The sequence below is a fragment of the Arvicanthis niloticus genome, chromosome 4 (assembly GCF_011762505.2).
Source record: "Arvicanthis niloticus isolate mArvNil1 chromosome 4, mArvNil1.pat.X, whole genome shotgun sequence".
Lineage (NCBI taxonomy): Eukaryota > Metazoa > Chordata > Mammalia > Rodentia > Muridae > Arvicanthis > Arvicanthis niloticus.
The window spans coordinates 84,905,205-84,919,441 of NC_047661.1; the positions used below are offsets into that span (position 1 = coordinate 84,905,205).

The 14,237-nt window shown below is 43.3% G+C and overlaps 1 protein-coding gene across 1 annotated transcript; it reads left to right on the forward strand.

Moving 5' to 3' along the window:
* The first annotated feature begins 62 nt into the window (after positions 1–62).
* On the forward strand, positions 63–9,275 carry Wdr77 (WD repeat domain 77). Its single transcript, XM_034500934.2, has 10 exons — positions 63–364; positions 620–805; positions 2,541–2,682; positions 2,941–2,990; positions 5,476–5,546; positions 5,667–5,721; positions 6,128–6,199; positions 6,834–6,942; positions 7,431–7,499; positions 8,234–9,275. Exons 1-10 carry the CDS (start codon positions 250–252, stop codon positions 8,391–8,393), a joined length of 1,029 nt encoding a protein of 342 aa, XP_034356825.1. The 5' UTR covers positions 63–249; the 3' UTR covers positions 8,394–9,275.
* Positions 9,276–14,237: the final 4,962 nt, after the last annotated feature.

Genomic DNA, 14,237 nt, shown 5'->3' on the forward strand with positions numbered 1-14,237 from the left:
TCCCCGTGTATCGCGAGAAGAGGGAAAAAAAAAAAAAAAAAAAAAAAAAAAAAAAGTCTGGAAAAAAATCCCGCTGCGGGTACAGCAAGCGGAAAGCGAGTTGGAGGTGTAGACGTAATTCTCGCGAGATGTAGAGCGTATCCCTCGGAGAGGGGCGGATGCACAGCGGTGCACCACGTGTGGTGTTCCTCGGGCGCCGAGTCAGGGTCTCGTCTAGTTTGGGTCCAGCTTCGATTTGGAATCGTGGAGATGCGGAAGGATACCCCACCTCCTCTCGTGCCCCCGGCGGCCCGCGAGTGGAACCTACCCCCCAATGCGCCTGCATGCATGGAACGGCAGTTGGAGGCTGCACGGTACCGGTCTGGTGAGCCGAGATCCCGGGCCTGGAAGACCCTTTGCCCACTCACGGGTCCCCTCTCCCAGTACTGATCCCCCCAAGTCCTCCCAGCGCCGTGTGCACTCCCGATCCATTCCTGGCGTCCAGGCCCTGCTTCAGCGCAGCTCCACAAACCTGATCGCTGATCCAGGCTCGTTCTGCCGCGGGTTCTGGGAGGTTACCATAGAAACAAGCCGAGCCTTCCATCGGACACCTTGTAACTTTTTCCTTTTTCCGTCGTAGATGGTTCTCTTCTGCTCGGGGCCTCCAGCCTGAGTGGTCGCTGCTGGGCAGGTTCTCTGTGGTTTTTCAAGGATCCTAGTGCAGCTCCCAACGAAGGTTTCTGTTCTGCTGGTGTCCAGACCGAGGCTGGAGTAGCGGACCTCACTTGGGTGGGGGACAAAGGTATCCTAGTGGCTTCTGATTCAGGTGAGTCACCTCCCTCCCCTGAAATTGAAGACTTGGGTAAAAGTTAGGATGGGAAAAGGTATTTTTCTTTTCTCCCTGAGGTTCTAAACTGCCAGGTGGCCAATGTCCAGTTCACACACACAAAATAAGAAATAGATTGCAGGTTGATTTAAGAAGTGGTGCTGAAGACAAACGGTGATACCTGTTTTATTTTCTTTCTTTCTTTTTTTGTTTTGTTTTGACAGGGTTTCTCTGTGTAGCCCTGGCTGTCCTGGAACTCACTCTGTAGACCAGGTTGGCCTCGAACTCAGAGATCCGCCTGCCTCTGCCTCCCAAGTGCTGGGATTAAAGGCGTGCACCATCACTGCCCGGCCTATTTTCATTTTATTTAGAGGTAGGGTTTCACTGTCCCAGAATTAAGTAGACAGGCTGGCCTTGAACTCACAGAGATTTCTTCCCTGTACTGCAATTAAAGGCATGTGCCACCATGCCTGGCCTCCTATGCTTTTGCTGTTGTTGTGTGTGCTGTAAATGTGAACCACCTTGCTAGGCAACTACTCTATCACTGGACATCCATATTTCCACTTTCTTTGAGTGTCAGGCTTTGGTATTAAAAAAGAAAAAAAATGAAGTTGGGAGGAGATGGAGGGTGAATCTTGGACAAGTTAGGGTATGAATATAGTCAAACTACATTGTATGCGAGTATGAAGTTCTCAGAATTAAACATATTAAAGAAAATCAGAATTTATAAGTTGGTGGGAGCTGGGTGTAGGTGCTGCCTTTAAGCAGAAGGAGGCAGAGCTCTGAGTTGGAGGTCAGCCTGTTCTGCATATCCAGTACCAGGCCAGCCAAAGGTATGTAGGGAAACCCTGTCTCAAGATTAAAATAAAATAGATTTATTTTGGGTCTGGAGAGGTGACCCTATGGTGATAAGTGTTGACTGCATTTTCAGAAGTGGACACTGGGCACTCTCATTCCACTGGCAACCATTTGTAACTCTAGTTTTAGGGGAGCCAGTGCCCTCTTTTGGCCTCCATGGGCACTGCATGCACTTGGTGAATAGATACAAAACAAAACACCTGCATACTTATAAGAACATCTTTCCATCACACATACATTCTTGTTAAGTAGAGCATGAAAATTGAAAAGAACATTAGTGATGGAGCCTGACAGTTGCACATTAGAGTATTGCAAGGCAGGGCTGGGGAAATGGTTTAGCAGTGAAGAACACTGGCTGCTCTTCCAGAGGTTATAAGTTCAGTTCCCAGCAACCATATGGTAACTCACAACCATTTGTAATTGAATCAGATGCCTTCTTCTGGTGTGTCAATGACAGCGTGATGATATAATATAAATCTTTAAAAAATATTACAAGGCATTTTATTCAAGTAGTCCAATCAAATATTTCCTCGTGTCTGTATAACTGGGAAGAGACATCCTCACTGAACTGTGATCTTAGGCTTCATCTTTGTCACCCCGGGAACCAGTTTCCCAGGATTTGCTCTGGAAGCGGGAGAATTGATTGTACATCTGTTTCCCTATCTCTAGTAGGCGTTTTCCTCACACAGGTATCTGGCCTGCTAGGAAAGCAGCAGGGCGACATAAAACCAAGCATTCTGGAAGTTAGCTAAGCCCTGGAGAGAGGCGAACTTTGCTCTTACAGGAACAAGTTTTTGTTAGCTCAGTAACAATTCCTGTTTGAGTCCTAGGCTTGTGCTTCCCTCGCCTACATGTCACCACACTCTGTCCCCAACAGGTGCTGTTGAATTGTGGGAGCTAGATGAGAATGAGACACTTATAGTCAGCAAGTTCTGCAAGTATGAGCATGATGACATTGTGTCTACTGTCACTGTCCTGAGCTCTGGCACACAAGCCGTCAGTGGTAGCAAAGACTTCTGGTGAGTTCCTGCTTTCATTAGTTCTGTCTCTAGATATCCTTACTGTGGATATCCCTACTCTCCTGTTAATTTTATTATGTAATGCTTTGGGCTGCTTTTAGTCTAGTGAGTAATGGCATGTCCGTTTCCTAAGAGATTTGGTAGTGCATTGTAAATAAAACAGCAGGAGTCTAGGAAACAGATGTGGGACATGTTGTTTGAGTACATTTTAATGTTGATACTGCAGGTCAATATTCCTATTTATTTTTTGCATTGTAGCATCAAGATTTGGGACCTGGCTCAACAGATGTCACTGAATTCATACCGAGGTAATTGTTCAGTCCAGCCTATAGTTATCTTTTATTTTCTAATTTGGGATACTTGAACCGTGTTTGGCTAATAATAATAGCCAGTCTGGGTTCTTTTGATTGATCTTTTCTTACCCTAAAATTACAGTCAGGTTCCATTATCTGCTTCCTGTGCATTTCTCTGTGCTTCTGTTTCTGTTGATAATTTCATAGCCTTTTGACTATGTGGGCATCTTTGTTCTGTTCTATTGCTGTGAAACAGTACCATGATCACGGTTACTTATAGGAAAAAACATTTATTTGAGGGCTTGCTTACAGTTTCAGAGGGTTTATGACTATCCTGGCAGGGAGCATGGGGCAGTAGGCAGAGCCGGGTGCTGGAGTGGTAGCTAAGAGCTTATATTCTAATTCACAAGCATGTGGAGAAGGATAGCAAGACTGGGCTTGGTGTGGGCTTTTGAAACCTCAAAGTCCATCCCCAGTACACCTCCCCCACACGACCACACCTCGAAATTCTTCCTAAATAGTCCTCCAGTGGGAGCCAAACATTTTCAGTAGATGAGCCTGTGGGAACCATTTCCATTAGGGTTTGTCAGGTTCTGTTCGGTCTTCCTGTCCATTTCTTACCTTCCATGTACCATCAGGCTTTAGCAGTAGAGTCACATTCATGTCTTCACTGCAGTGTCTGACTCTTGGTTCTTCATTGCTTTCTTGTAGCCTGCAGATCAAGATCCTACTTTCTTGTCAGCATCCAAGCCTTATGACAGCTGTGCACCAGCTTAATCCAGATACAGTAGAGCCTTGCTCCTCTCAGAGGATAACACCTTGTGGATATGTGTGGATATGTGTGTGCATGTGGAGGCCAAAGGTCAGCTTTGGAGATGTTTACTTTGTTTTTTGAGACTGATTCTCTGACTAGGACAGGGAGCCAGGGAGCCACAAGGATTCAGTTGTCTCTTCCTCTGCGGTGCTAGGATTACAAGCAAGTGCTACCATACTTGGCTTATTTATAAGAGTTCTGTGGTTGAATTCAGGTCTTCATGCTGGTGTGGATAGTACTTTACTGACTGAGCCATCTCCTTCCCAAGGCTTTTGAATCTAACTCTATAAAATGTCTGTTTGGGGCTTTCATCACTTTATTGTCCCTTCGGCTTTGCTTCATGAGCAGAACTCGGAGTTGAGTTTAGTTTGGTAGCAGTTCTTTACGAACTTTGAGTTCATAAAGATGGATACTAGAGCGAGAGGAGGGTGGTAAGGGATTTAGTCCTAAATGCAGAACCCTTCTGGCTACTCTGCAAGGCCTAGCTAAATGACCTCAGTGATTCCTTTAGCCTCTAGCTAATTGGTGACATTCATTCATTCATTGGATGTAGACTGCCCAAAAGAATTTAAAGCTATGCCTGACTGTACATTTTAAAATTGTTTAACAAAAAAATTTCAGTGGAGCAAGTGAGATGCCTTGGTTGGTGGGTAAAGGTACTTGCCACCAAACCTGGAGACCTGTGTTTGAGCTTTAGAACCCACTTGGTGGAAGAGTCTGACTCCTACAAGCTTTTCTCTGACCTCCACATACATGCTGTAGCACATGTGTACACATACATTTCATAAATGAATATTTTTTTAAAAATTAGGTAGTTGCCAAGAATTTAACTTTTTTAGCATATCATGTGTTGGCATATTATTTTTTTCTAAGTTTCTAAGTATGTTTTTTTTTTAAAGTCGGTTACCTATTTATAGAAACTTAACAAATAGTGACAAAAACCAATTTATTTGTACTGTTAGCATTAGATTTCACTTTGTTTTAAAATAAAGTCCAACTTGGTTTGTTAATACAGACAAGCCATTTGGTTATATCTTTAGTGAAACAACCATTTTGTTTTTCAGTTCACTGTTAGAAACAGAGAGGCAGCCACAGAGCCACCCTGGTATTTGTGGCATGACCGAGACAGCTTCACTTCATTCACTGAGTTTTTGCAGGTGTCCCTTTGCTCTTTGGCTCTTAGTTTGAGAGCCTCAGGTTTTCAGGCTCTGAACCCTGGCATGGGAAGACCTGGGCTGGAAAGGAGGTACATTCGAATGAGCTCAGCCTATAGGGTGGGAGACGTGTGATGGGAAAGCACAGGCAAGTTCAGTCTTACAGGAAAGTATAAAACACACTTAAAGGGGGGAAAGTATTCTAGAAAACTCACTTGGAACGTAGCACCAGGACTCTCAAGTATTTCATACTTGAGGTATGTGTTCTGTTAATAAGGACATTGTTCTAGAGTAAGCCTCTTCCTTCACAGCATCTATGCTGCAAACTCCTTCCCTCTTCTTACTAAGCCTGTAATCGAACTTCATTGTCTTTACCACTTCATTATTTCTGCTAGCCTTTTCCGGTTTTATAACTATTAACTTTTACTCTGATTGTTCTGGTTTATAATCTGTCAAAATGTTTATTAAATTATCTGATGAAGCCAGCTTGTTTCTTACATTCCCTTTTCTCTGCCATGTTTCTCCTTTACAGCTCACGCAGGACAGGTCACCTGTGTTGCTGCCTCTCCCCACAAAGACTCTGTGTTTCTTTCATGTAGTGAGGTGAGATCCAGTGGCTTCTTCCCACCTGTAGCTAACCTTTAATAGGCCCAAATCCCTGCTCTGGAGACTGGAGAGATGTTGTTTTGGTTTGTGAAATTCTTTCTCTATTCCTTTTTCTAGGACAGTAGGATTTTGCTCTGGGATACCCGCTGTCCCAAGCCGGCATCACAGATGGGTGAGTCTGAGACCCATGGTGAGGAGGAGGAGGAAGTGGTAAGGGGAGCCAATGTGCTGCCCACAGTCACAGCAGAGCTCTTAGATGCCTACCCTCTGACAGAACGACACCATTTTCTATCTCACTGAGACTTTGCTGAACACAGAGTAAGGGTTAGCTTCTGTGTGGGTAGTTTACTCTGCAGACAGCTGGACAAAAGGACTAGGGTTGTTATTTTTATGCCTTGTGCTTTTAATTGTGTATAGGAGATGGTGGGATGGGTGGGTAGCTACAGGTTGTGAGGCTCAGGACTGCTCTAGAAGTATTTAAGAAACCCAGTGAAAGTGTTCCCAGGACTTAGTCTCTTGGAAGACAGCTTCTTCTAGGCTGTGACCTTTGTTCTAAGTCTTCGTTTTCTTCCGTCCAGGCTGCAATGCCTCTGGCTACCTCCCTACCTCCCTGGCTTGGCATCCTCAGCAGAGTGAAGTCTTTGTTTTTGGTAAGGCAGCATGACATACCGACTCTGGGAATGGGGAGGATGACAAAGTGCTACTTACTGCCTTCGTGGAGTCGGTGCTCCTGTCAGCACACTTAGGCACTGCATGAATTATGCGGCTTTTAGTTGGCTTTGGAGAACATCATTCTTTCCTAGTGGGTTTGCTTCCTCATTGTTCAGCTCCTTTATTCTGGGCATGATTAGAAATCAGTGAGCCATGGAGCAAGCGCTTGCTACTAGGGGATTATGTTCTGCTATGGGGTGACTGCATATGGTAAGAGTTTGTAGTTAAAGTACTGGATAAAATACTTTTTCTAGTAATTGTCACAGTCACATGGTGACTGACTGATTCTACATCACAAAGGAAACTGTTGTCTACATCTTGAGAAACTAGGATTCATTCAAATCCAGGTCTGGTTCACATCAAAGACTATGGTTTTTGTTATTTTCTTCCTCAAGACAGTGTCTGTATGAAGTTTGGGTTGTCTTAGAACTTTATATGTAGACCAGGCTGACCTTGAACTCAGAGATCCTTCTGCCTTTGCCTCCCACATACTAGGGTTAAAGGTGTGTGCTACTATGCGTAGCCCAAAGTGTGAATTCTGAACCACTGTGACTGTGTGTATTTTTTCTACAGGTGACGAGAATGGATCTATCTCCCTTGTGGACACCAAGAATGCAAGCTGTACCCTCAGCTCAGCTGTGCACTCCCAGTGTGTCACCAGACTGGTATTCTCTCCACACAGGTACTGTTTGTCACTAGGAACCTGGAAGGGATGGTTGGGGACAGTGGTGAATGAGTAGGAATGGAATGATACAGGCTGTATCTATTTGGCAAAGCATCAGCTGCTTACATTGGTCCTTAGATGGGGCAGTCTTCTAACTTGGCTTTCCTAAGCTTGTCAATATAGTCTTTATTTGGTTTGTATAGTTTGAAAAGACCTGAGATGTAATCTCATTCCTGCTCAGAGTCTGTGAGTATAGGTAATTGCTAATGTAGAGAGGGACCCATTGGGCTGGTTGGTTACCAGCATGGTTTCTCTGAGCACTGGCTGTGTTCCATTTTCCTTGCCTTTCCTTTGAAGTGTAATGCTATTAAGACCTAAACCCAAAGTGGGCATCAGGATGCCTTCTCCCCTGGCTTAGTTTACAGTGGGGTCTGGGCTGGCCCTGTTAGATTTTGGTTGTGGAATCTATGGGCTTCATCGTCTCTTCCCTTTGTGTCCTCTCGTAGTGTCCCCTTCCTGGCTTCTCTCAGTGAAGACTGTTCACTTGCTGTGCTGGATTCAAGCTTTTCTGAGGTGTAAGTTTGAAGTAGAATCCTGTGGTCAGGAATCTGGGATCAAGACCAGTGGGCCAGCAGGTTTTCAGGAGCATGCATGTAGAATTCTTCTTTTGTTGGGTCTGGAGAAATGACTCAGCAGTTAAAAATACTTCTTTTTGTTCTTAGCAACCACATCAGTCTGCTCATAGCTGTCTATAATTCTAGATCCAAGGCATATGATGCCTCTGGCTTCTGTGGGCATCTGCATTCAGATGCACACACACCCACATGGAGACACACTTACACATTATTAAAAACAAGTATAAAGACAATTCTTCATCTTTGTCTGCAGAGATCCCCCACCAACTCCCCCCAAATTCTCTCTATTTACAACTATGTGCCTGCAAGACTTAGTGCTGGAAGCTGTCTCATTGTAGGCTGTCTGGCTAGCATTCCAGCTTCGTGTAGGAAACCACTTCTGAGTAGTGGAACGTGCTGTAGAGTAAAAGGCACTGGATGGGAGACCTGGGTATGTGTCTGTGCCATAATTTCCTGTTGACTCTGGACATTATTGCTTCCTTGTACTGTCCACTATGTCTTCACCTAGGAAAGTAGACTGGATTGGGTAATCTAACTTCCACTGGCTGTGATGGGGCTGTATAGATGATGAACTGTTTCAAAAAATGTGTTATAAGTATGTTATAGGTTTTCTTTTCCTCCTGGGTTTTCACCTTCTGTCTTACCACAACTCATTTCCCCTCCTTTTGTTCTAGGTTTAGAAGTCGAGCCCACAGAGACTTTGTGAGAGATGCTACATGGTCTCCACTCAATCACTCCCTTCTTACTACAGTTGGCTGGGACCATCAGGTCATCCACCATGTTGTGCCGTTAGAGCCTCTCCCAGCCCCTGGACCTGACAGTGTTGTGGAGTAGAATGGATTTCAGAAAAGAAACGAAACAAGCCCTCTGTCTGCAAGCGCCTACTCGCTTGCCCCTGCCTTGCATTTGTGAGCACAGGAGCCTTGTAGAGCATGTTCACTCCTTAGTCCCGTGCAGTAACTAGGCAGATTCTCAGCCTGAGGGAGGGTGCATCCCATAGTGACTCGTAGGAAGAAGCGTCCTTTATAAATGGATGTATGTGTGATTATACATGTGTGAGTGCTGTGTATAGTTTGGAGAAAATTATCCTTCAGCTTTCCCAAAGCAATGCTCTTTAGCCTGTCAAGTGACCAGAGGGTTTTATGCTTCCCATGTCTGGGAATTGGCTATGTTGTTAGGGATATGGAATGTGGGTATCCCTTAGATTCTTGGGAATACTTCACACTACTCAGAGGTGCGTAACTTATTTTTATATAGAGTTTAATTCACTATTATGGGAATTACTTCCATATACAAAAGTGTAGTCCAGTGTATCTTGAGAAGACATAACAGTTTTGTACAAATCCCTGTTAAACTGAATCAAATCCATTTTCTGGGTGAATAAGTTTGGTCCTTGCAGTGTAGTGCTTGCTCACCCTTTCCTTCCTTGGTGTTGTGTATGAGAGATGAGTGTTTCCTGTCCTAGATTTCACAGAAAAGTTTTAGGGATGATGGAGCACTTAAAAGTGTTTCGGTGAAGTGAGAAAATTGACATGGATAGTTACAGAGAAATCTGTCATTTTTCCCACCTAAAAATACCCTGAGGACTGATCTGGGTTCCTTCCTCTGGAGGTCTGAAGTCTGAGTGCTGTATTTTTGGACTCCTAAGATTTGAGATTCAGCATCAGGGAAGCTGTCAGAAATACTGAAAGGTGAAATAAAGACCTTTATCGTGGATATTCCTTCCCAAAGCTGTTGTTTATTACATCACCTGCTCAGCTTCGGTGAGTCACCGGACTGTCAGTCTTACTGCCCACTGTCTGTGTTCTACGGTATTCCAGTCCATTAGAGATGGATCAGTAACTGATCTTCCTGGACCTTTCCAACTTTGGTTTAGGAAAAACACATAAAATGGGCACCCCGAAGGACTATGAGTCTCCATTCTATTGCCAGTCATGAACCTCTGTTGTGATTACTCTTGAGTAAAACACTTGAGCCGGGCGGTGGTGGCGCACGCCTTTAATCCCAGCACTTGGGAGGCAGAGGCAGGCGGATTTCTGAGTTCGAGGCCAGCCTGGTCTACAGAGTGAGTTCCAGGATAGCCAGGACTACACAGAGAAACCCTGTCTCGAAAAACCAAAAAAAAAAAAAAAAAAAAAAACTTGAGAGTTTGCAGTCAAGGTCACCTGGGTTAGGGACTATGTAGAAGTAAGGACTTCCATTGTTAACTAAGTTACAAGGAAGGCATAAGATAGGTAGAGTCAGTTTCTGTTTCTCAGAGATAAAACTTGTGCTTTGTGTCACTTAGGGAAGCCTGCTTTTGAGGCTTAAGACGTGAAAGGAATGAGTAAAGTTTGTTAGAATGGCTAAAATGACACCAAAGAAGAGAACTGAGGTTTTGAAGAGTGTGTTACTCTTCATTAAGAGTGGGGTAGAGAAGAATGTTTGCTGTTCTTCTAGAAAACCCATGTTTGATTCCAGAGCCACAAGCACATACAAATTTCTTTTTTACAGATTTATTTATGTATATGAATACACCACTATTGCTCTCTTCAGAGACACCAGAAGAGGGCACCAGATCCCATTACAAATGGTTGTGAGCCACCATGTGGTTGCTGGGAATTGAACTCAGGACCTCTGGAAGAACAGTCAGTGTTCTTAACCACTGAGCCATCTCTTCAGCCCTGCACATACAAATCTTAAATGTTTCCATTTAGGTCTGTATTGGCAAAAGTAATCCAATCCACATTGATTAATAGTTGCCACAGACGTCCAACTTGGTCAAAGCCACAAGTAATGACAGGCATACTTTTAGATTATTGTATACTATGGCATACAAGGTAAAAGACCTCAAATAATCAGGAATATGAGTTGTAGCAGGTCATCATCTGGAGACTAGTTCCAGCACTTCACTCTTCAGTGAGGGAACACTAGGGCCATTTTGATCGTTGAAAAGCATTAGTTTTCTTCACATTAGTGTTAATTGTTCAGATGTCTGAACAAGAGTAAACGCATTACCTTAGATTTGTTATTCTTAGCATCACTACTATTAAACTGACCTCTGGCCAGCTAAGGTTTGAGACTTGTTCTAGAGTGGTGAGTGTTTGGGACAAGAAACACTGAAGATCTGTATAGTCTCAGGTGACGACAGATGTTACTGGTGTTCTAGGTATCTCACTCTGTAGAACAGGTAGCCCCTGGTTCTTTAGTGAAGAACTATATGAATGTTTCTTGTGGTTCACTGTCATGGCTTCAAAAGTACCCAGTGAGGTTCAGGAGATTGTTCAGTGAGTAAAAGTGCTGGCCATCAAACCTGATGAGCTGAGTTCAGTCCCTGGGACTGACAGTGAAAGGACTATTAACTCTGCAAGTCATCTTCTGCCCACATGTATGCACATGAATAAAATGTAAAAGGTACCCAAACTCAAAACTGCTTGTGACATCTATATTTATGTAATATATAAGGAAGGACAGGATAATCAGAAAGAGGCCTTCTAAAACCCATCAACTTCACATAGTATAGAGCTCTGGTTTTAAAAAGGTACGTATTTGGACAATGCATAATGTCTTGTATTTTCTTTGTGTTTTGTTAGTTGTTTGGTTTAGTTTTGAGCCCATGAAGTAAATGTGAATAGAAAAAGACATTCTTTAATGTGTGTCTATTGTGAAGGCTTAGGGCATTTAACAGAATCCACGTGTGGAAGAAGCTAAATACAATTTGGATCTAATCAGTATTTATATTGAGTTGCTTGTTGCCAATATGGATAATGTTGGGGGCTGGGGATAGGGAATTTAGAACTAGGAAATTGCTTTTGTTGGGGAAAGGGTAAGCAATCTCCAGTCTCAAACATCATCTCAAGAACTTCATGTCTAGTCTATACAGTATTGGAAATAGGAAAAATAGGATAGTAAGCAAGGTAAGTAGGCCACTGTTGAGCATCCAAACAAATTTCCTTGTGAGATTTTAGACTTCTGTGAGGAAGTGTAGATGTTTTTATTGCGTGACATAGGACAAGGTACCCCAACGAGTGAAGAAGGAATACGCTTCTGAAGGGGAGGAATAACTTCTAAGTTACAATGAACACAATGCATGGTCCTACAGTTTTTGATTATGCTTTTCGTGTGGTCCACCACTTACTGTGGATTACTTTGATATTCTGCCATTCTCTGTGTAAGGAATGAGCTGTCAAAATTCAATGGCTCAGTAAGTAGAGTTTACTTCCTAACATACAGTTCTGGTGGGAGCCAGCCAATATTGTTTGAAAACTCACTCGCTTGTCCCTGTGATGTTAGACAAGCTTGTCATTTTGGAGGCATTGTGCTGAAAGCATTAAGAATTAGTTTCAAATGAAAAAGTTACATCCTAGTAGTAATTGTCTATAGTGGATTCTCAGCAATGCAATGAAAATTGCACATTTCACATTACATGCTAGATTAGCTTCAGTTCTACACTTATAATTTATCAGAAATCATTTGGCACTGGCCAGCCTTAGTAAGCTGGGAGTCTCATTCCAAAGGTAGATGACTTTTGAACCTGTAGCTACAGAAGTGGTCCTGGATACATCAGTTAAGAGCTCATATCATCAGCCTAGGTAGGGGGCCCATCTCAAAAAACAAGAAACCTGAAACAACTGACTTAATGTTAAAATTCAGTGTTGTAGAAGTCTTAAGGAGCAGCGATGTACTCTCAAAACGGCAGTAAGAAACGGAACACGATCTGTGAAAACATTGCTTATATGATAACAGTAGGTAACATTCTTCATGCTTAACCAACAATCATCTTTTATAACAAATACTGGGAAACAGACCAGTTTAAACATGAGGTCATTGGCTAAAAAAATGCTCATTCAGGTTTACTGTGAAAGGTCAATATTCTTTTTTTACTGATGGCATTATTATTATATTTTTTACAGTTCAGCCGTTTCCTGCCTCCCAGTTCCCTCTACCACAGTTCCTCATCCCATTCCTTCTCCCCACACTGTCTCCAAGGGGATGTCCCCCAACTCCCAAGAGGCCTCCCCATTCCCTGAGGCTTCAAGTCTCTTGAGGGTTAGGCATGTCTTCTACTGAGGCTAGACCCAACAGTACTGATATACGTGCGCATATGTGCATATATATCTGCCTCGGACCAGCTTGTGTATGCACCTCGTTGGTGGCTCAGTGAGAGATCTCAGGTTAGTGGAGGGAGACTGCTGATCTTCCTAAGGGGTCGCTCTCCTCAGCTTTTTCCAGCCTTTCCCTAATTCATCCATGGGTCCCTGGCGTCAGTCCAAAGGTTGGGTATAAGTATCTGCATCTGTCCCAGTCAGCTGCTTGTTGGGCCTCTCAGAGGACAACCATGCTAGGCTCCTGTCCATAAGCACACCACAGCATTAGTAATAGTGTCAGGCCTTGAAGCTTCACCTTGAGATGGATCCCAAGTTGTGCTGGTCACCCTCAGTCAAAAATTCTGACCCAGAATTGTTCCTGTCTAAACTGCAGCTACAAAAATGGAGAAGAAATGTCAATTTTCTTCAGAATTTTGTATCATTCACACAGCTGATTTAAGCATGCTTCCACAATTTATCCACAATGCCTCGAAAGTTTAGGTCAAATATTTTGCTGAAACCAAAGCACTACACATTTGTGTCCCTCCCTTTAACTCCATTAGTTTAATGAAATATGAGAGGGGTCATGATACTTTGGAGAAAGTTTTAGTTAGCCAAATAAGATACATTAGTATTTCCCCCATAAAAATAGGCTAAATGCTAAGAAATACTTTATAAATGCCAGTAGACGTGTGACATAGTCATTGGCTGTTTCTTCCCCCAAGAACTGAAGGAATAAGATTGTGAACAAATAGATGGACAGACAGAGCACATTAATTTTCAGTGCAATCCCCATTTAATGTGACTCTTATCAACCACTATGCATACAGAATCAGAGGTGCCAGCTTAGGGGTATGGTCAGTCACCTCTGAATTAGAGGTCATTCCTTGTATCTATTGTCTGTGTTGGCTTTCTTAGCACCATATACCTCTGAGCATGTGGAGAGGTCAAGTACAGCTTGGCAAGCAAATTACACCGAGAGCTAGTGCCCTGGCAGCAGTGTAATGGGCCATCTCAGTCATGCAGAAAGGCTCAGAAGCAGAGAGCAACATTTCATATAAAGGTTTTAAAAGAAAACCAGCAGAGTCTCAGGCTATGAGGTAGAGGGAGCCTGCCAAGACTGATGCTCCAGAAATCAACTGTAGTACCAATAGTTTATAGATCAGGTTGCAAAGGCACAGACCCAATAACAAGAACTGGAGCACGGGAATAGTGACTGGGAAGCAAGGGAAGATGGTCATTAGAGTGAAAAAGCATCAGGGGTCATTAAACCAGTGCTACAAGGTGTTGCCAATCCTGACTTTTGTTGGCCTTGGGAGACTCTCTTGATTCTCTTAGGTTAAAAGTAGCCCTAGGAATGGAAAGTACATGAAAATAGATGGGACACAAGGGGCCCCAGGGATGATACAGTCCAGGATGGAGCTCTGGAGTCTGTTCGACAATAAAGCCCATTCTTCCTCACTGCAACACACACGCACACACACTCACACATGCACTTGCACACACCACCATGTTTTATACCTTTTGTCCTTGTTCTTTGATACCCAAATAAACTACTGGTTTAAAAATTATGAGTTTCTTGCTTATTTCCTCCCATAAATGAAGGACAAAT

Coding starts and splice junctions, on each gene's coding strand:
- Wdr77 (XM_034500934.2), top strand. CDS start 250: ATGCGGAAGGATACCCCACCTCCTCTCGTGCCCCCGGCGGCCCGCGAG. Junction 365..619: donor GGCTGCACGGTACCGGTCTG/GTGAGCCGAGAT, acceptor TTTCCGTCGTAG/ATGGTTCTCTTCTGCTCGGG. Junction 5,722..6,127: donor CAAGCCGGCATCACAGATGG/GTGAGTCTGAGA, acceptor TCTTCCGTCCAG/GCTGCAATGCCTCTGGCTAC.